At 45.4% G+C, this 25,483-nt stretch overlaps 1 protein-coding gene across 3 annotated transcripts in view; it reads right to left on the bottom strand.

The window, feature by feature from the left end:
- Positions 1-575: 575 nt before the first annotated feature.
- Positions 576-25,483, bottom strand: part of VPS39 (VPS39 subunit of HOPS complex) — a 47,509-nt gene continuing 22,601 nt past the window's right edge. For all 3 annotated transcript variants that reach the window (XM_004273957.4, XM_033435698.2, XM_033435699.2), the window contains 17 exons: positions 20,965-21,085; positions 20,732-20,852; positions 17,524-17,653; positions 12,524-12,666; positions 10,302-10,445; positions 9,701-9,842; positions 8,954-9,040; positions 8,552-8,625; positions 8,127-8,225; positions 7,412-7,529; positions 6,787-6,915; positions 5,642-5,744; positions 5,374-5,419; positions 4,313-4,462; positions 4,013-4,147; positions 3,664-3,755; positions 576-2,621 (listed from right to left, as the gene is read on the bottom strand). In XM_004273957.4, the coding sequence (XP_004274005.1) occupies positions 2,546-2,621; positions 3,664-3,755; positions 4,013-4,147; positions 4,313-4,462; positions 5,374-5,419; positions 5,642-5,744; positions 6,787-6,915; positions 7,412-7,529; positions 8,127-8,225; positions 8,552-8,625; positions 8,954-9,040; positions 9,701-9,842; positions 10,302-10,445; positions 12,524-12,666; positions 17,524-17,653; positions 20,732-20,852; positions 20,965-21,085 (1,910 nt within the window). In that variant the 3' untranslated portion in view covers positions 576-2,545. The remainder of the gene's footprint in view (positions 2,622-3,663; positions 3,756-4,012; positions 4,148-4,312; positions 4,463-5,373; positions 5,420-5,641; positions 5,745-6,786; positions 6,916-7,411; positions 7,530-8,126; positions 8,226-8,551; positions 8,626-8,953; positions 9,041-9,700; positions 9,843-10,301; positions 10,446-12,523; positions 12,667-17,523; positions 17,654-20,731; positions 20,853-20,964; positions 21,086-25,483) is intronic.

Genomic DNA, 25,483 nt, shown 5'->3' with positions numbered 1-25,483 from the left:
TGACTGATTAGAGTGCTTTCTGGGCTGTACCACACTCTCTCCTGGAAGTCATCGGACCCATGCCTCAAGAAAGTCATACCTCTTAGTCCCAGACGTTTTTTCATCCCCAGGAAAAACTCAGGATGGCCAGAGATGGCTCCAGAGAGGGACACAGAAGGACCAGATTGCCTTTTTGGAGCTGGCCAAAGTGGACCAACACTTCTCCACTTCTCAAACATCCCTAGGTCCCTTAATCCCACCAAGTCAACATCTTTCCTGCCTGTCTCAGTCATTATGAGCTGCAGGAAGAGGAAGAGGCACAAGGCCCTAATATGTGAAGCGAAGGGCAAGTAGTTTGGATCAGCTAGAGTTGCAGTGTCTACTAGCACTTTGTGATGCTGGAAATGTTCTGTATCTGTGCTGTCAGTATCAGCTACACGCTAGCTGTACTGGACGGCACACATCAAGACAGCAGTGTTATACTGACTTTTTTTCTCAGTCACTAATTGGATTAGTCTTCTCGATTATTAACGTCTCATTGTTATTTTCACCAAATCCCACAGGAAAGGGGGAAAAAGAGACCCAGACAGGCTTGGTTTCGTACTTCATGATGTTTATTATGAGAGATCTTCGTCGTCCTCACTACAGAGCTTTCATCTCCAGCCTTCTCCACACCTCCACGGAGGGCAGAGAGTCCAGGGAAGGAGAATGGAGTTCAGGAAAACTGGGTCGTTTATGTATTCCAGAAGGGAAGGAAACACACATTCTTCATTCTACTGCTTCAAACACGTGTGCCACACAGGTAGGGAGATACACACACTGCAGGCGGGGAAGGCAGGGCGCGCGGGGCGGGGCCAGTTTCTGCGGCTGCTCCCAGCGGAAGCTCAGTCCAAGCCACTGCAAACAGGGCCCCGGGGAAGCACTGCATCTTAGCGGGGGCGTGGCCAGTGGGACACGGATCTTGTGAAGCGCTGCTCGGCTGCCTCTGTGAGCGATGCTGACGGCCCTCACTCCGTCCCTTCAGACCCTCCGCAGAGAGCGTGCCTGGGAGGAGCCTCATCTACACCAGCAAGTCAGGCTACAACACAGGCCCCAGATAGCACGGTGCTGGGGTTTAGAAAGGATCTCATGTCAAGGACAGGCCACTAGAACAGTGTCAGTATCGGGTGCTGGCACATACCCTCATTACTGTTAGAAACACTGGGGTAACAAGACGGTGCATCTACAAAATCCCCAGGATGACAGGATGCAGGGCCGCTGTCCCTGTGTCCTCAGCCTGCAGTGCTAGGCACCCGTCCTGTGGGCTCTAGAGCCCCGTGGGAGGCAGGGTCTCCCCCGAACACAAACAAGTGCTCAGCGGATCTGGCGGGGAGTTATGTCACAAACTCCTGCTGCCAGCAGCTCGGCCGACTCTCGGCTGTCCCCGAGCACCTCACAAGCACGCCCTACATCACGTCAGTGTCAGTTCCTGATCTGATCGTTCTCTGAGTGCAGCAGAGATCCACCTACCTACCATAACCCAGAGCCATCCTCCAACCCCTGCAAAACAAAGCTGGAGAACAATGGCCAGGCCAAGGTGTAAGGTAGGCGGATGACACTGGCTGGGAAGAGAAAGGTGTCCAGAGCACAAAGCACGCTGCTCAGAAAGCCTAAACCAACCTGCCCTGGGTGGCTGGTGGATGAACCAGGAGCAGGGGCCTCTGCGGACACCTGCCAAGAGGTCACATACCCAGGGCAGCCCACCCTTAGAGCAGCCGTCACACTCGGCCCGAGGGACCGAGAATGAGGCTCTCCTAAGCTTCCAGGCACAGTGCATACAGTCCAGGGAGGATCTATTTACAAGACACCTGACAATCGAGCAAGGTATTCCTAGAAACTGGGACTTCCTCTTGCTTCTCATTTTACCTTGTTTAAAATACTAGTTATTCCCGGTGTCAGGAAAATAGGAGAGAAAGTCTGGGTGGAGAAGTTGGGGGGTGAGATAAAGGAAGAAAATAAGTAGAAAGTGAAGGAGACTGAAAAATAAAGATCCGAGTGGGGAGACTGGTGGGGGGACACGGGGTCAGTGACTATAAAGTGACCAGCATTACCTAGAGGACGGGCCATTTGGCCTTTGCAGCCAGAGGAGCTCTGGTACTCCAGGACTTCAGGCAGCCGAGCTGAGGGCTCCTGTGAAGTCCTGCATGTATCTTAATAGAAAACTTGGAATAAACAACCCCACGGTTGCAAACACTTGAGACAGTTTCCTTATTCGGGTGATTGGAATGCAAAGACAGGATGGTGCCCTTCCCCGTCTCCTCCTGTCCAAGCAGGTATAAAATTCTCCAGAATTGCCTGCAACATAATGGTATATAAGGTGTAACTAATTGTTTTTTCTATTAAAAGTCTGGCAACGCCAGAACACAAGTCTCATTGGTTCAGAGATGTTCCACGGCACAAGGTAGCCAGTAGTGTCCAAATGGGGAGACTCCTGGTGGTGGCAGCAGCCCCCGATTCCCCAGGCCGGGGCTCTCCCCGCCTCTGGGATAGCCGAGTTGTCCGCTGCTCAGTCTTCGGCTTGCTGGGCTCAGGTGTCAGCCGGGTTGACCTCTTTGGAGCAGAAATAGTGCACGACCACCCCATTGGGGTATCTTGCAAATGCACTGCAGGGAAGGAAAATGACCTGGGAGTGAGGACTGCCTCTAAGAGAAGACTACTTCTTACTGGAAAAGGCACCTTACCGGGTGCCATTCCAGAAGCCGCCCACCCTAACCACAAAGAACAGCCTGGCATCTCTGGACTTACGTAGCCACCATCTCTGGCAAATATCCGAACAGAGGATGAGGTCCATGCCATTTGAGTGCATGGGGATATTTCTTACTGTCATCAATGTGCAAGCACAGGCAGATGGGGCAGTACCCCAGCCTGGCTCAGCAGCGGCTGAAGGCCGACTGCTCATCAGAACTAGTTTTGGGCTAATTTTTGTTTTTAATATTTGTTTATTTATTTGGTTGCACCAGGTCTTAGTTGCAGCAGGTGGGCTCCTTAGTTGCGGCATGTGAACTCTTAGTAGCAGCATGCATGTGGGCTCTAGTTCCCTGACCAGGGATCCAACCTGGACCCCCTGCACTGGGAGTGCGGAGTCTTAACCACTGCGCCACCAGGGAAGTCCCTTGGGCTAATTTTAACAAAGGACAGCGAGTCTTTCTAAAGAAAAGGATTCTTCCAGCCATATAAGAAAAAGGACAAATCATTCTTCTTTGAAGGAAAGGGGACTGGCTGGAGTATATGCCTTAAAACAGAATGATGCTGCCTCAGGATTTTACTCAAGTCATGAGGCAGCAGGTTGAAAGACCTTTTTCTTCCTTCAGAGGTGTATCCTTAAAAGATAAGGACTTCCTGCCCACATACAGCTCTCACACACCCCCGGCTACATCACAATGTTTAGCTGCCAGAGGGGAAGGGCTTTATGGGCAAGGAGTCAAGAGCTCCATGCCATACATTTCAGGCCTTTAAATTCTCAAACCCCCTCCACACCCCCGGCAGACAACGTGGTCTGCCCTCTGGAGGCTCAAGAACTAAAAGCAGCCCAGACAGTCTGCAGCTGCACTTTCCTCTTTGGCTAAGGGGCATAGGGACATTTAAGTCCATCCTGAGTGTGACCCACATCAGAGCCAACAGTGCATGGCTGTGGATGAGGCTCACCTGTTCCCAATCTTCTTCTTACACACCATGCACACCTTCTCCTCTGTGATGATGCACTTCACCTGCTGGTGTAAAATCCGCTCTTCCTGGACCTGGGAGCAGAGAGATCGGGGGAAAAGTCCCAATGTCCAGCAGGCATTTAGAACAGAAGGAAGGGCCGGCACTGTCTCATTTCCCAGCCCACAGAGACTCCCCTAATTGAAACACCTGCATTTAAATGCCCACTTGGTTACCGATCAGCTTGAACTAGAGTTCAAAAGCATAAAGCTCTGCCTTTATCTACAGGGAACGCGGTAACTGTCTCACACTGAAAAGTACACGCCTGCCCTCATGTCTGAAAGGCTCATACCCTCAGGAACTCTGCATGGAGAAGGTTCTTGAGCACTTGATTGAACCGTTTCCTTTGTGCATTCTCTTCCAAGACCTTTTCCAGAAAGATGCGTATATCGTTAATCTGAGTGTTCGCTGGCAGAAGGTTGATGGCCTGGGGACGGGAAGAGAGAAGGGAATAGGGTGAGGCAGGACACGAGTGAGACTGAGGAAATGCCTGACGTCACGGAGCCCTCGAACCCCAGTCCCTCCTCTGGCCCCTCTTCTCATTCCATGCTGTCCTCATGCGCCCTCCGTCTCCCCGAGAAGAACTCCTGACCTTGGTGGTATCCAGTTTGCCGTGGTGCAGCTCGAGGACCTGCAGGGCAGCTTGGAGGTTGGCTTGTGGCTCGAGCAGTTCCAGCTTGATTGGCCCCAAGCAGTGAACGCTGGGTGGGGACAGGTACATCCGGAGCAGGGACAGATACACCTGTCTCATACACAACAAGCCACGCATGTCAGGCTGGCAGCAACCCTCCCAGAACCCCCAGTGTGACCACACCTAAAGGCAAGAGGGTTGGTCTATAGGAACAGCTGTCACGGAGCATTTAAAACTCATCATTTTTCACCTTTTAAAAAATTTTGTAAAGTCAGTCAACTGAAGATGTCAAAAATTAAAGATTGTGTTCTCCCTGAGAGAAAAAAAATCAAATGCCTTGTATTTGTTTTGCATTACACTGTTAACAAAACGACTCAAAGAGATCCCTCATTTCCTTTGGCTTCGAAGGCTGAGACCCTGCCACGTATTAGCAGGTGAGGATTACCCAAGATGAGATGCTGCATCTCCTACTGGTACCCGTACCACAGAGTTTCTCAGCCTCAGCACTCAATACTCTGGGCCGAATAATTCTTTGCTGGGTCTGTGCTGTGCACTGTTTAATAGCAACTCTGGCCTCTACCTCCTAGATTCCAGTAGCACCCCTACCCCCAGTCATGGCCACCAGAAACGTCTTTGTACATTGACAGATCCATGTGTAATCTAGACAGAGCACACGTGTGCACCTTACCAGAACCATCAGATGTTCCTTCTCAACAGGCTGACCACATAAATTTATTACACAAGTCGGGATTCTTTCGAGAGTAAAGGGGCAGGGGTGCTACGAATAATCACATGGGCGACGACAGATGTAAGCCAGAACCATCCCAAGCAAACCAGGATCATGGTCACGCTGCCTCTACCTCAACACGCACGTGCAAAACCAATCAGCACATTGACCCCATGACCTGTCTTATCTTAGCAATTCATACCAGGGTCACCTGTGGCCAAACCAGAGGGGTTAGCTATGCTAAGAGGGACAGTGCAATGCACCCGTGCTCCCTGGGGCCAGGGTCACTACTTACATCTTTGTTGCCATCTTTATTTTGGTCATAATGCTTGTGGCAGTACCTGCAAGGGAGAAAGTGGTCAGATAAGGCCACATCTAGAGACAGCGCATCGATGCTGCCTGCGTGAGCAGCCTAACGACAACAAAATCGGAAGCCAGCACACGAGGTGATTCTCGCTCCTGCTGAAGGGTGGAGGGGTGGCTTTCTTAGCCTCTCACGCCTCTCATCTCTCTGGGGGGCCTCTTTTAGACCCTTGCAAGGTGGGATGACAGGGTCAACGTACTCTTCAGCCATTCTCGTATCCTTCAGGATGTGGACATAGATGAAGAGAGCTTGTTCGTGTTTCCCCATGCGTCCCAGCAGGAGAGCACGTTCTTCTAAGAGGCCTGTGGGGAAAAAGGTGTTTAAGTAACCATCATCCCCATTAGGCAAGCCCAAGGCCAGGGGCTAAGCTATTAGAGGAATGGATATTGGGGAAATATAAAAGGGGAAAAAGTATTTTTATTACTTGGGATTTTTTCAAGGAGAAAATTACTAAAATTTTTAAAAGGGAAGAGGGGAGGGAGCTATTTTAGGAGGTACTTTATCCCATCTTTTTTGTGACTGCTTATAAATGGGGCAACAACACTTGATAATCAGCCAAGTGCATAATAAGCACCTACAATGTAGCAGGCACTTCAGCTAGGTAAACAGACACCTGGCCTCTGCTCTCATGGAGCTTATACAGCAGACAGACGTGTGTCTTTTTTCAGACATACGTCTGTCTGATGTATAATTAGACATTACGCCAGATTATAAAAACTGCTAACCAATGAACTTGGCCAAGAATATGTACTGAACCAAGAAACAGCTTCAACCTGGCCATCAGTTAGCATGTGGTGGGGCTTCCCTAGTGGCACAGTGGTTAAGAATCCGCTTGCCAATGCAGAGGACACGGGTTCAAGCCCTGGTCCGGGAAGATCCCACATGCCGCGGAGTGACTAAGCCCATGTGCCACAGCTACTGAGCCTGCGCTCTAGGGCCCACGAGCCACAACTACTGAGCCCATGTGCCACAACTACTGAAGCCCACGCGCCTAGAGCCCATGCTCTGCAACAAGAGAAGCCACTGCAATGAGAAGCCTGCGCACCGCAACGAAGAGTAGCCCCCGCTCGCCGCAACTAGAGAAAGCCCGTGTGCAGCGATGAAGCCTCAACGCAGCCAAAAATAAATAAATAAATTAAAATTAGCATGTGGTTCATACCCAAAAGAGACTCCTCTCAAACAAAACTGAGCCTTCAGAGGGGACAGAACAGGAGCACAGGCCTGAAACATGTGGTTTTTCCCAGGCCCAACCTTTTGGAGGGCTGGGGAACTGGTAAAAGGGAAAGATCCGTGTTTGCATTACCCTTCTGCTAAAGTGGCTCTGGACCTAAGCCAGACACTCACCATCAAAAGGAAAATCACAGATGAGCCGGCCTGGGTCATAGTAGCTAGAAATTTCCAAGAACTTAAGGAGCTTCCGTCGGTATTCTCCCAGCTCTCCTTCTTCCTCACCAGCAGGGACTGGAGCTTTGCCTTTAAGGAAAACCACGCTCAGCATGAAAGGATGCTGTTGGGCAGCAATGTGAGGTCATTAAGAAAGACGAGAGGGACGGGATTCAATAATCAGAAAGGGCCTCCGTGGTGGTTTCCAGTTGGCCTTCTCTTAGCTTATGGTCTCTGCATGGCCCCAAAACATCAGCTTGAGGAAAGAAGAAAAGAAACCAAGCTGCGTAGAGAAGCACCCTGCTACACAAACCTGTTTCTTATCAGCACAGGCGTCACTCTGCGGACAGATCTGCTCCTTCCCCACCACCAGGGGTGATGCCCAGGGGAGCTAAGAGGTGCTCAGATCCAGGCACCAGCCCCTGAGTCTCACCTGCGGGGTCACTTAGCTGCCCTGGCTCCTCTGAGGCACTTCCTGCCCACCTGGGCCTGCAGAGAAGGTCTTCTTCCCTAAACCACCCATGACACCCTCAGGTCCAGCTCTCCTCTAAGGCCTGGGGCCACCCCGCTTTCCAAGAACTGGTACCTGCAGGGAAGGACAGGAGATACTCCTTCATCAGACCTTGCACCTTCTCACAGTACAGCTGGATCAGGCAGTTGTGGAACCGAGAGCCCGTCTCCTCCCAAACGTGGATGACGTGTTCCTGAGGCAAGATACAGGTCTGCCTGGTACCCTCTGTGCTGTGACCCAGCCCATTGCCCAGGCTGCCTCACATTTTTAAGGCCCAAGAGGTCCCATCCAGGATTGTCCCCTAATTAGGCCACAAATATTACCAAGGGATAGCTCTTCTAAAACCACTGGGAAATTTCACAGTACAACCCAGCAGTACCAGGAATTATTGTCTTGATTTCCAGTCAAAGCTCCTTTATAAACTCTGTCTCATAATCCTCCAAATCAGCCCATGTAATGAAGGTTGAGTATTTGCATTCTGGTACTTAGGACTGATTTGTTGTCCTTCGGTCACAGTTGAGTCTGGCTGTACAAATGTGGCTTTGAAATGTTTTTCTCCAGCATCCTTCTCTTTTATCCCTCTGCACGTCATCTTTAGAAGGTAGCATCAAAAAGTGCCATCTCCAGCTTGGTCTACTGGGATCTCTGTCTTCAGAGGATATTACATTCCTTACATTCCTTCCAATCCCCAAGGGACACAAACCCTAATCTGAACTGGCTGATCACTGACTCATGCAGTCCTGGATCCTGGGTTTGAAGCCTTTTAGTTCAGATCAAAAAAATACCTTACCAGATATGGAATTGCCAGACCCTTAAAATTCTCCACTAAGAAGCCAAGCACTCGGTCTCGCGGCAGAGACTCCACCTCTGGGAGGTCCTCAGTAAATATCTGTTGGAACAAAACCTGAGTTCTAGCAGCAGAACCACCTGATGGGAATTCTTCCAAACGCACATGCGCACAAGCGTAGGGTCAAGGGGACAGACGCTGTATGGGCAGGGCATCTGTGGCCAGTTACTATGGGACAGACTAGGTCGCAGGTCTCCTGGCATCTGCACCAGGCTCTTTTCACTCCACTCATTGCTGTTCCATGTTTCCCAGTCTTTGAAACACCAGAGAACTGCATGAATCCTTCCTCCCCCTCCATCCACTGCCGTCTGAAGTAGAATCAGGACCAACCGTGGTGCCAGATAAATCCAAGGGGCTCCATGACCTACCTTCAGCCCATCCTCTGGAAAGTCTCTCAGCACCCACACTGAGTAGGAGAAAATCAAATGCAGGTTTTCTGTACCTAGAGGGAAAAGTCAGCAGATGAAGCCCACCCACCCTGCCCATAGGACCGGGAAGGCAGATGCCCAGGTTGCCCAGGATTTATCTTCCGGAGAAGATAGCTCTGTCCAAGCACCAGTCACTCAGGGCTGCTTGGGCCTACCGAGCTGGCTACACACGAAGGAGCTGTCATGGTTCCATCACCAGGGAGACTTTCACCCCAGTCAGAGGAACCCAGCTGGGTGAACATGAGGGAGGGAGGGGAATGACCAGTCGGAATCAGAAAGGGAGAGAGGTCAGGTCCACTTGCACCATCCTCTCCCTGCACCCCTTCCACAAGCTGGACTTACCCAGATGTTGCAGGTATTGCACTGTCCTCTCATGGCCTTTCAGAGGGGAATTCGCTTTCTTGGACTGGTCCACCAGCACCTGCAGAGCTGGCCACGAAGCCCAAGAATAAGGTCATGAACCCCTTCCAGAAGGTGTATCTCCTTGGAAAGTCATCACACTGTAAGCAGTTTTTGGCAGGAAAGAGGTCTCTGCAGGAGGCCCCTTTGTCTTGGCACTAACCTTAAACTGGGCACCTACATGCTCTGCTTATCTGTAGCCCTAGCACACCTTTCGAATCTTGTGATCACACAATACTTTGCTTAACTCGCTGGTTCTTTCCATAGATCAAAGAAGTAGAAATGAAGAATAAGTAATTAAAAGAGGGCCAGATCTTCTCCCTAGCTTCCCCTTCAGTAATCTTGTGAACGAACTGTGTGAACAAGATAGCATCTAAAGAAAAATCACGAGAAGGCAACAGGCCTGCACACAGTGGGGGACGGCCCCTATCTCAATGATTAACTGAGATTACTTCCCTTTTTCCCTTTGTTGAGCAGAATCTTCAGAGGGGGCTTTTGGGGCACACTGAGTCCACCATCTCCCCAGACTGCCAGCACTCTCATTAAAAGCAACTTTCCTTTCTTACCAACATTTGTCTTTCTCTCGTGTATTGATTTTCGAGCGGGGAGCAGCTGGACCTGATTCGGTAACAACACCTCAGTCAAAATACAAGAGATTCTCCCAACCAAAGAAACCTCTCCTCCAGTCACCTTTCTCATGGAGCCCCTTCTTCTCGTACAGGATGATCAGTTCGCTGTACTTGTGAGCCTTCTTCAGCACGTGCTCGCTCTCTTCGATGTGGCAGTGGTTGTTCTCCAGGCGCAGCAAGGGGGCCACCAGGGCCACGTTCGTCTGCAGAGGAGGCAGGATTTCAGCAGAAGCTGCTTCCTGGGGAGTCCGCCCCTTCCCCAGCCCCGGCCTGCTTCAGGCTGAAACACCAGGGGTGTGACAAGCAAGAGAGAGCAAACAATCCTTTGCCAGGACTACAGGTAGTACCTTGTAAAGCATTTATGCTCTTTCAAACAACATGTTTCAAGGGTTTTTTTGGGAGAGGGAGGGTAAAGAAAGGGGAAATTTTCTTTGGGGAAATACTGTCCCTGTTCACCTCGTAGCACTAACCCCCATCTTAGCAGAGAAGACCAGCCCACTGTAAGATTCTGGGTCAACATCTCGCCGTATCCCCTCAATTCCAAGAAGCTCACAGACGTCAGGCCAAGAGTAGTTGGTTCCTGTCATCAAAGGCTTCACTCTTACCAGGGGCAGGGACCCCAGAGTAGGGGACTGTGGGGACCCGAGTGCTGGAGGACTCACATGGAGGTAGCACTTGAGCAGGGTGGTGTCAATGATTTGCAGCAGCTTCTTCTTGGATTTGATGGTAGGAGTGCCTTCCATGAGCGGGGAGGTGCTAGACTGGTGATCAGAGTCATTCAGCTTCTTGACCAATTGGCTTCGTTTCTGCCAAGGTCAAAAATGCAGGGTCAAGGCCAGGACTAAATCTTTCTTTATCACCCGAGCTACTAGGCAATTCCAAATACGTCTAAATCAGCTCACACCTACCCACCCTGATCCCACATTAGCATTCAATTTTTATCAGGGATCAAAATAGATGACCACCAAATCACCAGACACAAAGACAATTATCTACTGAGTATTTACTACAGACCAGGCACTATGCCAAGCACTTTATATATTATCCTATTGTAAACCTAAAACAAATGCAGGTAATATTAGCCCCATTTGATAAGTGAAGAACCTAAGGCACAGATATTAGATACCTCCTAAGTGGCAGAGGCAGATTTCAAATTAGGGTCTGATTCCAAGGCCCCTGTTCTTTTCTTTTTTTAAATCAACTTTATTGAGGTATAAGTTATATACAATAAAATGTACCCCTTAAAAGTATACTATCAGGGGCTTCCCTGGTGGCGCAGTGGTTGAGAGTCTGCCTGCCGATGCAGGGGACATGGGTTCGTGCCCCGGTCCGGGAAGATCCCACATGCCGCAGAGCGGCTGGGCCCGTGAGCCATGGCTGTGGAGCCTGTGCGTCCGGAGCCTGTGCTCCGCAACGGGAGAGGCCACAACAGTGAGAGGCCCACGTACCGCAAAAAAAAAAAAAAAAAAAAAAAGTATACTATCAAAAAACGAAACATTTCTGTTACCCCTGAAAGTTCCCTTGTGCTCTTCCCAAAGAATCTCACCCACCCTCTACCCCCACTGATCTGATTTCTATCACTAGAGATTACTTTTCCCCTGTTCTCGAACTTTATATAAACGGAATCATCCAGTTTGTACTATTTTGTGTCTGACACGCCAATGGTCTTATTTGTTCTACCAACTCTGTGGCACAATGCTCATGTCAGTTACCTCCACATATTCCAAGTTCAGTGGAGAAGGCCAGGGAAAAATGTATGCTTGAAGTCCCCTAAAGCTAAGATGTTGAAAATAGAGGGTCTTCTGTGATGCCACACGCTTGGGAGACTTTCTGCCCCGGGAACCTTTTTTCACTTGGCTCATGGGGTGTGCAGTATGCAGACAGAGGCAAGTTTGTGTGCTGTCAGCCACCCCTGGAACCCAATGTCAAGGAAGTGCCAAAGCAATGGATGCCTGACTGGACCTGTGGGACACCCACTGACCCAGAAGCAGGTGATGGGAAGCTGGCTTACAATTTTCCTAGCAATACTTCTCATGCCCATCCAGAGGACCCCTTACAAAGGTCAGCAGAACACTTCTGGGAAAAAATTTAGTAAGTTCTCTGACTCTGAGTGGGTGAACAGGAAATAAATAATAATCTTCTGCACAGAAATGTGGGGTTCAGAGGCTTCAATGGAGACATTAGTTTTAGTGCTGACATGAAAATTTCACTTATCTGCCGTAACAGTAAATTGAAAATAATTTAAGTCTAAATACTCCCTCTAAAAAAAACATGTTATAGAAGAATATTTAATGACAGGGAAGGACTTTCCTAATATGTGGCTAAATGTTTTAAAAGTAAGCTATAAAACAATATATAGCTTGATATCCATTTGTAATAAGTAAACTAATATATAAATAAACAAAAATTATTCATAGGTACAAATAAAAGTCTGGAAGGACAACACTAAAATGTTAATTTTCTCTGGGTGGTAGAGCTATGGGTGATTTTTATTTTTGTTTTATACTTTTCTGTGTTTTCCAAGTTTGTTGCATAGAGCAGTTATTTTTTCCAAAAGTATATATGTTCCCAAAAGGTTTGTTTTAAAAAATGTATTCTTTTCTATCAACTAAACTTTTCTGTTTTTAGTTCCTATAATAGCTTAGTGTGAATTTACCATGAACTGAATGTGTTTCCTGGTATCAGGATTTAGCAAAAAAGAGCTCAATACTATTGTTAAGCAGGGAGATGAAGCAGAAAAAAATGTCCCCCCCGCCCCAGACTTCAATAGTGTTCATTTATGGAACACCTGTGGCATTATAGAAGGCCCCCAGTTCCCTGCCATAGAGAAGCAGGTACTGGAACTTCCAGGTAAGCTCTTCCATATACTTCTGTATATACCTACCTGTGTCAGGTAGTCAATCAGAGCTAAGTGAGCCTTCTCCAACTCAGCCCCAGAGAGCACAGGCAGCGGGTTAGGATACTGTAGCTGCTTCCTGTAGTCTGTGGGTAGCAGGTCTGGGTACAGGCCCATCACATGTGTAGGATCTACATGGAAGGTAAACATGATTCCCCAGAAAGGAACACAGCAATTTAAGGATAAACTAAAACAAGACTAGTTCTATAGCAATATAAGTTCCAGACTGACTTTTTAAAAGGAATGACGGGCTTCCCTGGTGGCGCAGTGGTTAAGAATCCACCTGCCAATGCAGGGGACATGGGTTCGAGCCCTGGTCTGGGAAGATCCCACGTGCCGTGGAGCAACTAAGCCCATGCGCCACAACTACTGAGCCTGCATTCTACAGCCCGCGAGCCATAACTACTGAAGCCCGTGTGCCTAGAGCCCGTGCTCCACAACAAGAGAAGTCACCGCAATAAGAAGCCCGTGCACCGCAACGAAGAGTAGCCCCTGCTTACCGCAACTACAGAAAGCCGGTGCACAGCAACGAAGACCCAACGCATCCAAAAAAAAAAAAAGAATGGCTACTACCAAAAAGACAAGAAATAACAGGTGTTGGTAAGAACGTGGAGAAAAGGGAACCCTTATGCACTGTTGGTGGGAATGTAAACTGGTGCACCTACTAGGGAAAACAGTATGGAGGTTCTTCAAAAATTTAAAAATAGAACTACCATACAATCTAACAATTCCACTTCTGGGTATTTATCCAAAGAAAATAAAAACACTAATTCAAAAAAATATGCACGCTAATGTTCACTGCAGCATTATTTTTTTAAATTTTTATTTATTTATTTTTTGCGGTACGCGGGCCTCTCACTGCTGTGGCCTCTCCCGCTGCGGAGCACAGGCTCCGGACATGCAGGCTCAGTGGCCATGGCTCACAGGCCTAGCCGCTCTGCAGCATGTGGGATCTTCCCGGACCGGGGCACGAACCCATGTCCCCTGCATCGGCAGGCGGACTCCCAACCACCGCGCCACCAGGGAAGCCCTGCAGCATTATTTTTGCCAAGACATGGAAGCAACCTAAGTGTCCATCGATACATGAATGGGTAAAGAGGATGTGGCATATATATATATGCACACAATGGAATATTAGTCATAAAAAGGAATGAAATTTACCATTTGCAACAACACGGATGGACCTAGAGGGCATTATACTATGTGTGATAGATTTTTTAATCTGAATTGGCTCATGTGCAGCTGGTAAGTGGGAGAATGGTGTAGGTATGAGGCAAAAGTTGTTTTGGTTGGTATGCAATTTTCCCCAGCTTGTTAATGCTTTGAAGTGACCAGGGGCAAGCTTTCTTACAATTACTGAGAAACCTTAACTTATACAGGAAGATCTAAAGAAAAGAGCTGAAAATCCTATAAATTAGTGCAAGTAATGGCTGATTAGTAGCTTCAAAAACCACTATACTTTCTACTAAGTTAAGCCATCTGGGGAAGATGAGAGTAAAAATGAAGCAAAGATGTTTCACTAGGGGCTTCCCTGGTGGCGCAGCGGTTGAGAATCCGCCTGCCGATGCAGGGGACACGGGTTCGTGCCCCGGTCCGGGAAGATCCCACATGCCGTGGAGCGGCTGGGCCCGTGAGCCATGGCCGCTGAGCCTGCGCGTCCGGAGCCTGTGCCCCGCAATGGGAGAGGCCACAACAGTGAGAGGCCCGCGTACCTCAAAAAAAAAAAAAAAAAAATATGTTTCCTCCCCATTAATTGTTTTGGAGGCCTCATAAAGAAGTCTGCACCCAGGATCACATTTTTTACTTTGATGAAACTAGTTTCTATCAGAAGCAAATGTTCTCAAAGATCTTATCTCAAAAGAGAAAGCACAGCCCCAGAGTTTAAGATAGCAAAGGACTATCATGCTGGATACCAAAAACAGTGGGAATTTCATTTTAGTAGGATACCTATATTTATTAGTGTTCCAGTTACAAAGCTGCCTAGAATTTGAGTGGTCTGCTCCAATGTTATTTGCCCCTTAAGTCCTGTTATTTTTCATATTTGTTATAGAACATAAGGTTCTGCAGGACCACATTCAAGGCATTATAGCAAAAATGCCTGTACCTCGATACATATAAAAAAGGGCACCCTGGGTGCCACACGAATATTCTGGCCATTGTAAGGGATCTAGCCTCCCTACTACAAGCAAATAAAGGGACATTCTATTAATATATCAGTCTCATGTGTCAGGATCAATCTGTCACTAGGGGTCTGATGATCTCTGAATATACTAAGAATATCTACTATAGGACCTAAGGACCAGTCCTTAGATTGAAGTCAGTCAATGGAGATGCTGCCCAAAAGGCCCCAAAGGCCCAGTCAATAGCCAGCTGTCCCCAGACCACAACACCACCAGCACATACCTCCTGCTGCTGGTAAGGGTCCACTTGTGCCTTATCTTCCCTACTAGACTGCTCTTTGAAAGCAGAATTCCTGTCTGATTACTGTTGCTTGGGGCCCAGCAGAATGCACTGCACTCTCTTAAGAGCTCAGTATGTATTTGTGGAGTGAACAAGTTAAAAAGTAGTAGCTTCACTAGGATTGAGTTTAAAGTTCAAGTATTGTTGGTACATGGAAAAAGGGTCAAGTTGTTACAGCAGTTCTAGCTTATTATTCCAGTGTCTTCCCAAAGAGCTGGTGGCATACTGAAAACAAATGCCCCAACTGAGTTCATTCAGAGGAAGGATGGTAAATACTTATCAATTTCAGGGTACCCAGCTTCCATCCTCCTTCTTAAGAGCAAACTATTTCATTTTGGTGGGCTCCTTCTTCCAGACCATGTGTCGTCTTGGTGGGAGAATAGTTCAGGCAACTATCTTTGCCTTTAGAAGCAGAGTGTAGCCACAACCTCCTTTCCCACCCCTAGGACAGTCAGAAGGAGTGAGACCATGACCTAATCCTGGCCAATCAGATCCCTTTGATCTTGAGAAAGTGATTCAAGGATGACAAGCAGTATGGCACACATCAACATATATCCAGTCCTAGACGCTTCTTTTATGTAATGCTGATACTCCTCCATCATGAGGTGGGGTCTGTGTTCCCTTGCCTTGAACTTGGAAAGCCCTTGTAAATCAATAGAATACAGGAGAAGGGACCATCGTAAAAGGCACTGAGGCTTCCACCTAGGCCTCCTGGATCACTCACTCCAGGAAAAGCTAGTCACTCTGCATGAGGACACTCAAGCAACCCTATGGAGATACCCACCTGGACAAGAACTGAGGCCCCCAGCCCATAACCAGCCAACATGTGAACTATGAGAGTGAGCCACCTTGGAAGCAGATCCTCTAGCCTAGTCAAGACTTCAGACAAAGGTAGCCCAGCCAGTACACAACTGCAACCACATGAGAGACCCCAAGCAAGAACTGCCCAGCTGAGCACTTCCCAAATTCCTAACCAACAGATACCAAGAGAGATAACAGACGATTTGTTATTTTAAGTCACTAACTTCTGCGATAATTTGCTACATGGCATTAGACAGCTAATACAAGCTGATGGGGGCAACTTTTATTGAGGATGCAACAACAGGGGAGGTGGTGGCAGTAACAGCTAAGGAAGTGGCTGTGCCGGTGGAGGACTGCCTCGGCTGTCCTGGCTACAGAGGGATTACTGTCCAGCTTCCTATTTCCTGCTGGGAGGTCCTCCGGAGCAACCTCAGTTCCTACTATTCCCAAGCCTGGTCCCCCATTCATTTGGTAGGCTCCTCCACTTGCCATTCCCTTAATATTCCAATAAGCCATGCTTAATTTAACCAGATACTTTTGAATTCTCCAGAATTGGTCTCTACTGCTCACAACCAAGAACCTTAACTGATACAGGGAGTTACCACAGTTTATTGCTGGCCAAGGTCAAGGGAACATGCAAGAAAGGTAAACAAAGAGGAGGAAAAAAGAGAAGATAGAGAGTCAAACCAAGTATATATAGATTGATCTAAATTAAGCAAAAATGGAATATACCCAAGCAAAAAATTTAATAATAATAACAGCAAACACTTAACTGGCATTTATTAAGTACCACACACTGTTCTAAGCACTTTCCTGTTCTAAGCACTTGACATAATCTTCACTGCCACACCATGAGGTGAGTAGTATTATTCTCCCTGTTTTGCAGAGGAGAAAGCTGAAGCAGAGAGAGTCCAGTCTGCCTGAGGTCAGGCAGTCTGCCTCCAAAGTACCTGCTCCTCATCACAATGCTCTAGTGTCTAGAGATCTTTTAGGACACTGAGAAAAGAAAGGGATTTGCAGCACTGCCCTACGTGGCTCTTAAAAATGACCTACAGGTGGGACTTCCCTGGTGGTGCAGTGGTTAAGAATCCGGCTGCCAATGCAGAGGACATGGGCTCGATCCCTGGTCTGGGAAGATCCCACAAACTGCAGAGCAACTAAGCCTGTGTGCCACAACTACTGAGCCCACGCGCCTAGAGCCCGAGCTCTGAACAAGAGAAGTCACTGCAGTGAGAAGCCCACGCACCACAACGAAGAGTAGCCCTCACTCGCCGCAGCTAGAGAAAAGCCCGCGTGCATCGACGAAGACCCAATGCAGCCAAAAATAAATTAATTAAATTAATAAATTAAAAAAAAAATGACCTACTGTTGAATCCTACTAAGTTCAGGCCAGTGACTTTTGTCTAGAACAGCAGTCAATAACCACTAGATGATCAAACACACATGTGTTGACTTGAATGACTTTCTGTTACCTTCCTCTAATGGCAAGGGCAAAGCATCCCGGAAAACTGGAAGTCTGTATATGTAGGTGAGACCAGAGTCGTAAGATCAGGACTGTAAATATGTAGCCACATGGCCACCCACAGGATCCTGTTAGGTACGAGGATCAATTTAGATGAGCGTAAACTTTCCCCATTCTCAGAAGTCTGGTGTCATTCCTCCCCATCCTTTCCAGTTCCCCCTCCCTCGATTTATTTCTTTATCCCTAGGCCATACCCACTTGTTACCTGTGCCAAGTTTAGCAAAGACCTGCATGGACTCATCAAAACGCTTCTGGCAGAAGAGGTTGAAGGCATACAAGTTCTTGATGTGATGGATCTGTTGCTGTTTTTCACTGTCGGAATCATCTTTCATTTCCTGATAAGAGAATATAATAGGTAGGAGCTCACTCACTCAACAAATATTTATTCAGTATACACCAGGTATCAGACAATACCCTGAAACATGCTACGCCCTCACAGACTGCCCTTACATTCTAATCATAAGTCACTATGCAATTAAAATACAATAGGGTTCCTACAAAATACCTGACCAGTACTCCTGAAAACTGTCAGGGTCGTGAAAAACAAGGAAAGACTAAGAAACTGCCACAGCTCAGAGGACACTAAGAATGCATGACAGCTAAATACAATGTGATTTCTGGATTTGAACCTGGAACAGAAAAAGGGACATTACTGGAAAAACTTGGTGAAATCTGAATAAAGTCTAGAGTTTAGTTTTAAAACAAAAAATCAAAACAAAACAGGGTGAGTGATGACAGAAGCATGTGGGTAAGGTATTCAGTCTAGTGTGAGCAGTGGGTCCAGGAAGGCTCCCAGGAGGAACATAAACTGAGACACAAAGGATGAGCTGGAGTTGGCCAGGCGAGGCTGGCAGGTGACAGACGGGAGGAGATTCCAGGCCAAGAGGACAGCAAGTGTGCGCAGGGCCCTAAAATGACAGAGAGAACATGGCCTGCTCAAGGAATGAAAGACGTTTAACACAGCTGGCACAGTTGGGAAAGGTCCTGTTCACAGTAAAATCCAAATAAATAGAGCTACTTATTATCTCTGCTTCTTCCTTTAACCTTTTCCCCCCTTATATCCTTTTTAACCAATCTTTGCCACTTTTAATTTCTTCCTTTGAAATGTCTCTCCATGTCAACTATACCCCAATTTTAAAAAAAAAAAGGTCTCTCCATGTTTTCCCTTCTTTTCTTTTCCTCTTCTATTGCGTTCACCCTAGTCCAGGCCATCATCAGCATGTTGCCACGCTTGGGCTAAGCTCTCCTGCTTGGTGTTTTAAAGGCTCTCAAAGCCTGGCACAGCCTCCTTAACTAGGTTATTCCCAGACATTCAAGCCACACCCTACATGCCAGTCAGGATGGCCTCCATGCATCCTGGAAATACTTGTTTCCACACTTGTTTTCACTTCTTCTTCTTCTTCTTTTTTTTTTTTAGATGTTGGGGGTAGGAGTTCATTAATTAATTAATTTATTTATAGCTGTGTTGGGTCTTCGTTTCTGTGCAAGGGCTCTCTCTAGTTGTGGCAAGTGGGGGCCACTCTTCATCGCGGCGCGCGGGCCTCTCACTGTCGCGGCCTCTCTTGTTGTGGAGCACAGGCTCCAGGCGCGCAGGCTCAGTAGCTGTGGCTCACGGGCCTAGTCGCTCCGCGGCATGTGGGATCCTCCCAGACCAGGGCTCGAACCCGTGTCCCCCGCATTGGCAGGCAGATTCTCAACCACTGCACCACCATGGAAGCCCTGTTTTCACTTGTTTAACTTCCTCGGGCTCTGTAACTCTCCCTGTTTCCTGCTCCTGCTCCTACCTATCCTTAAAAGGTCCAACCTTAGGATGCCTTTTCCGGCCCAAAGCAAAGTTTAGTACATAACTGCCCTCTGAAAGTTTCATGTACGTTCTCTGATTAATTTAAATAAAAGATAGGTTCCTCAAGAGCTAAGATGATATCAAGCAACCTTCTTTTGTCATAGAGCAGAACACCTAGTAAGTACAAGCCTAGAAAAGAGAAGGGAAAATGGAAACCCACTTCCATCTTCTCTACTGAAGATTTAACAGACAACCTGCAGCAGGAAGATCACTGGAAAGACCTGAGACCTTCCTTTTAAGAAAAATAGATACTAAAAAAAGCTATGTGCTACATAATACCCTTTTTATAAAGTTCAAAAACTAAATACATATTCAAGTACACAAATATATATGAAAGATAAAACAAAAAAATTTTAAGGGCACAATAAACACAAAGTTAGGATAATGGCTGTGTCTGGAGGGTAGGCAGAGGGATGGGATGGGGAGGGACATATAGGTTACGTAAGTTATTTTTGGGGGGTAGGATGGTGGGTTCATGGGTATCATTATTTTAAAAATGAAAATAAAATAATTTAGAGAAATAGATGAGTGGGGAGAAAAATAGTAAGATGCTAAAATTAAATGGCCCAAGACAGAAACAATCTATGGTATATTAAATGTGTCTAACTACTAAGACTGGATTTTTGTTTTATATCTAGAACTTATACACCCAAAATAAATGTTGCTCTTCAAAAGTATACACCATATAGAATTATAAACATACATATTCCAAAATTTGTGCCCACTGTTTTCCTTTCAGAAGTAATTTATAAGATACTCTGAAAACTAAGTTTTCCTACTATTATCTTCAAAAAATCTCTTCTCTTTTACCAAATTAGCACTGTCCAGTTTAATGACTAAGTGAGGCTTGGAATGACTTTTAGTTGTTTCATAAAATCAAATCCACCCTTTAGAGATGACAATAATCACCACTGGGGATGTTTAAAAGAATAAGACAAGACTTGAAAGTCAATCTCCAAGAAGTGTTTTGGCAATGAGAGCATCACTGAAAGAACAGTATGGTCAGTACTTTGCTGTGAGTAACATCCCACAAGTAACATCCCATCCATTCAAGGAGAGTGAGTCTTGTGACTGCAGCCCTGCTGAATTGAATGTAGCAACCTGAGGTGGGTTCAGAATACCTAAAGAAGGCCTACTTACCCAAGCCCAGGAGACTACTGGTGAAAGGGATTTTGAGAGGCCCTGTAGTTGTTGCATTCAACCACACTGTAATCTTGACAGTTATGACTGTTATTTTAATGTTAGCATTGTCCTTAATTTTTCAAGGCCATACCATATCTATTAAATTATTTTACTGTCCTATTAATTCTATGAAATACTAGTATAATTTAGTATAATTTGCATTCATTCTACATTTGACAGATAAGCAAACTGAGATAGTGAAATCATTTAGAGTCACATAGATATTTTATGGCAGGGTCAGATCCTGAATCCAAGCCCCCTGACTTTCAGCTCTGTGTTTATTCCTCCAGTCCAAACTAAATAAGAACATCTAAACTAAAATCCGCTACTCTGGAGAACAATGAGGAAGGCCCATTTCTCACACCCAAATCTCAGAAACAAGACTTACTGCAAGCTGCAGAGCCAATTCAAACTGCTTGTCCTGGAGAAGCTGTTGGATTTGGGTTGCCATGGGGACTGGAATGAGTCTCCAAACAAAATGGTTGCTGGCCACATAGATAATGTTTGATCTGGAGACAGGAGTAAGAGGATTAGCAAAAGAGCGCTGGCTTTATGATAACACAGATGACTTTAAAGCTTTGCAATAATATGGCAGCTACAGTCAAGAAAGAAATTCCTTACCCTCCTGAGGTAATGAAACGGGGCCTTTGCAATTCAATGCTCTGGACCAGAAGCCTTGGCTCAAATGTCCGGATCTCCACATATCGAGGCAACACTGCAATGATGTAGGGAGGCTGGTGCTCTGCACAAGAGAGAACATCTTGAGTTGCGCTTCTGTTCTAAGCCTTTAGGGTTACGCACTGTTTCAGCTTCTCAGTTCTAAGCTGCACTTGGATCTCCAAATGGTCCACTAGTCAAATACCAAGCCAGGATCCTACACTGTGATATACAAAGAAAAAAAAATGTTTGTCTCAGTGATGCTAAATCTCCTGCACAAAAAAGATGCATCCAGCTTTGCTCAGAGGGACGTGACTCCACTCCTACTGTTTCCCCAAGAGAGCTGGGTGAAAGCGTCACTGGCTCCTTTCTCATTCGTCACAAAGCCAGGCCAGACCAAGGCCAGCTGCAGCTCCCCTAACAATGAGTCAGTGGGAGAACAAGGTTACATAACTTCTTTCATTCTCTTAGGAAAGGCAAGAGGAGGGCAACTTCTCTTTTTTTTTTTCCCTAAAATTATGCTAGAGAAAGAGATCCACATTTCTGGCCAATGTTATTTCTGCTTGAGATTTTCACAGTGAAAAGATGCAGAACTCCACCTAATGCTCAATGGTTCACAGAGAAGGCAGCTGGATGGCATTCTCGGTGTAGCCATTTTCTTACATGAGGTAACTATTGTGTCAAATTCATAAAAACAGAAAGTAGAATGGTGCCAAGGGCTGAGGGAGGGGAAAATGGGTTCTTGTTTAATAGGTACAGAGTTTTAGTTTTACAAGATGAAAAAGTTCTGAAATGTGCTGCATGACAATGTGAATATACATAACACTACTGAACTGTGCACTTAAAAATGGTTAAGGTCAAATTGAAGGATAAAAAACCATATGATCATCTCAACAGATACAGAAAAAGCTTTCAATAAAATTCAACACCCATTTATGATAAAAACTCTCCAGAAAGTAGGCATAGAGGGAATTTACCTCAACATAATAAAGGCCATATATGACAAACCCACAGCCAACATCGTTCTCAATGGTGAAAAACTGAAAGAATTTCCTCTAAGATCAGGAACAAAACAAGGCTGCCCACTCTCACCACTATTATTCAACAGTTTTGGAAGTTTTAGCCACAGCAATCAGAGAAGAAAAAGAAATAAAAGGAATACAAATTGGAAAAGAAGAAGTAAAGCTGTCACTGTTTGCAGATGACATGATACTATATATAGAGAATCCTAAAGATGCTACCAGAAAACTACTAGAGCTAATCAATGAATTTGGTAAAGTAGCAGGATATAAAATTAATGCACAGAAATCTCTTGCATTCCTATACACTAATGATGAAAAATCTGAAAGAGAAATTAAGGAAACACTCCCATTTACCACTGCAACAAAAAGAATAAAATACCTAGGAATAAACCCACCTAAGGAGATAAAAGACCTATATGCAGAAAACTATATGACACTGATGAAAGAAATTAAAGATGATACCAACAGATGGAGAGATATACCATGTTCTTGGATTGGAAGAATCAACATTGCGAAAATGATTATACTACCCAAAGAAATCTACAGATTCAATGTAATCCCTATCAAATTACCAATGGCAGTTTTCACAGAACTAGAACAAAAAATTTCACAATTTGTATGGAAACACAAAAGACCCAAATAGCCAAAGCAATCTTGAGAAAGAAAAACGGAGCTGGAGGAATCAGGCTCCCTGATTTCAGACTACACTACAAAGCTACAGTAATCAAGACAATATGGTACTGGCACAAAAACAGAAATATAGATCGATGGAACAGGATAGAAAGCTCAGAGATAAACCCACGCATATATGGTCACCTTATCTTTGACAAAGGAGGCAAGAATATACAGTGGAGAAAAGACAGCCTCTTCAATAAGTGGTGCTGGGAAAACTGGACAGCTACATGTAAAAGAATGAAATTAGAACACTTCCTAACACCATACACAAAAATAAGCTCAAAATGGATTAAAGACATAAATGTAGGCCAGGCATTATAAAACTCTTAGAGGAAAACATAGGAAGAACAGTCTTTGACATAAATCACACCAAGATCCTTTTTGACCCACCTCCTAGAGAAATGGAAATAAAAACAAAAATAAACAAATGGGACCTAATGAAACTCAAAAGCTTTTACACAGCAAAGGAAACCATAAACAAGACGAAAAACAACCCTCAGAAAGGGAGAAAATATTTGCAAACGAAGCAACCGACAAAAGATTAATCTCCAAAATATACAAGCAGCTCATGTAGCTCAATATCAAGAAAACAAACAACCCAATCCAAAAATGGGCAGAAGACATAAATAGATATTTCTCCAAAGAAGATATACAGATTACCAGCAAACACATGAAAGGATGCTCAACATCACTAATCATTAGAGAAATGCAAATCAAAACCACAAAGAGGTATCACCTCACACTGGTCAGAATGGCCATCATCAAAAAGTCTACAAACAATAAATGCTGGAGAGGGTGTGGAGAAAAGGGAACCCTCTTGCACTGTTGGTGGGAATGTAAATTAATACAGCCACTATGGAGAACAGTATGGAGGTTCCTTAAAAAAACTAAAAATAGAATTACCATATCACCCAGCAATCCCACTACTGGGCATATACCCTAAGAAAACCGTAATTCAAAAAGAGACATGTACTACAATGTTCACTGCAGCACTATTTACAATAGCCAGGATATGGAAGCAACGTAAGTGTCCATCGACAGACGAATGGATAAAGAAGATGTGGCACATATACACAATATTATTATTACTCAGCCATGAAAGGAAATGAAATTGAGTTATTTGTAGTGAGGTGGATGGACCTAGAGTCTGTCATACAGAGTGAAGTAAGTCAGAAAGAGAAAAACAAATACCGTATGCTAACACATATATACGGGATCTTAAAAAAAAAATGGCTCTGATGAACCGAGGGGAAGGACAGGAATAAAGATGCAGACATAGCGAATGGACTTGAGGACACAGGGAGGGGGAAGGGTAAGCTGGGACGAAGTGAGAGAGTTGCACTGACATATATACACTACCAAATGTAAAACAGATAGCTAGTGGGAAGCAGCCGCATAGCACAGGGAGATCAGCTCTGTGCTTTGTGACCACCTAGAGGTGTGGGATAGGGAGGGTGGGAGGGAGACGCAAGAGGAAGGGGATATGGGCATATATGTATACATATAGCTGATTCACTTTGTTATACAGCAGAAACTAACACAACATTGTAAAGCAATTATACTCCAATAAAGATGTAAAAAAAAAACAAAAAATGGTTAAGGTGATAGATTTTATGCTATGTGTTTTTTTAACTACAACTAAAAATAGAATTTTTTTAATTAGTAAAAAATGAACCACTAGATGGCATATTTATCATATAAAAATGTAACCTCAAAGAATATATTTATAAGAGTAGTTTCTTAGTGTTACTAACTTGCTATAAATTTATTTTCCTCATTATTTATTTTCAGATAAAAAGTTTTTCATATTATATTCACAATTTATACTCTAAATGAATAGTACGATAAAATTTCAAAGCTAGAAGGGAACTCAGAAATGAGGAAAAACTAAGGCCTTAGTAATACCTTCATCAGTTTGAATGCTATTGTTGTTATTATGTTACTATTTTTCATCTTACCAAAAAATAAAATTTAATAGCATGTTTTTTTGTATTGGATTCTTTTTTTATGCTGACCTCATTTTAAGAAAGATAACTATGTAAAGTTTCTCTGTCGTTTTAAAATCTGGTCCACTTTAATAAGGTCTAATTCAATAAAAGAAGTAATCTATACTAGAAACCCTTTTGGTTGTCATGTCTTATCATTTGTTCAGTCTCCCCAAGTCTTTGACAACAGAGATGGTCTGGATCTCTCTATGTCTTCAAACTTGGCAGACTGGCTGGTGTCCAGCAAGCATGTAATGAATGGCGGACAATGACAGTAATTCATCAATCAGCAAGCATTTAGTAAGAGGCTATGATGTTTCAGGCACTCTCAAAGTGGACCAAGACATAAGCCCAGAGCCCACAGAGCTCCTGCACGAGCAGAGGAGACAGACAACTCACTGCATCCAGTGGGACAGTGCAGCTAGCGTGATGGAGAAACCTGAAAGGGCAGTGGAAGCACCAAGGGGGAAGTGACTAATTCTGCCTGTGGGTCAGAGCAGACTTCTGAGAGGAAGAGCCACTGAACGGGGGCCTTGTCATATGAGCAGCACACTGCTGGGAAGACAAGAAAGGAAGAGGCAACAGCACAGATGAAGGCACAGGGATGGGGAGTCCTTTCAGAATGACTGGAGCCTGGGTGCAGTAGTGAAGAGGAGAGCAGGAATATAATCGAAGTCTATAAGAAGTTTAGTCTTCTTCCTGTCAGATGGTGTTCTTCCACCCTACCCAGGAAGAATGTCCCCTCCCTCCATGTGTTAAGGCACAAAAATGTTTTTGCGAAACACTGCCAAAGGGGCTGGG

The sequence above is a fragment of the Orcinus orca genome, chromosome 2 (assembly GCF_937001465.1).
Source record: "Orcinus orca chromosome 2, mOrcOrc1.1, whole genome shotgun sequence".
In the NCBI taxonomy this organism is placed as follows: domain Eukaryota; kingdom Metazoa; phylum Chordata; class Mammalia; order Artiodactyla; family Delphinidae; genus Orcinus; species Orcinus orca.
This window is presented reverse-complemented; position numbering and strand designations above follow the sequence as displayed.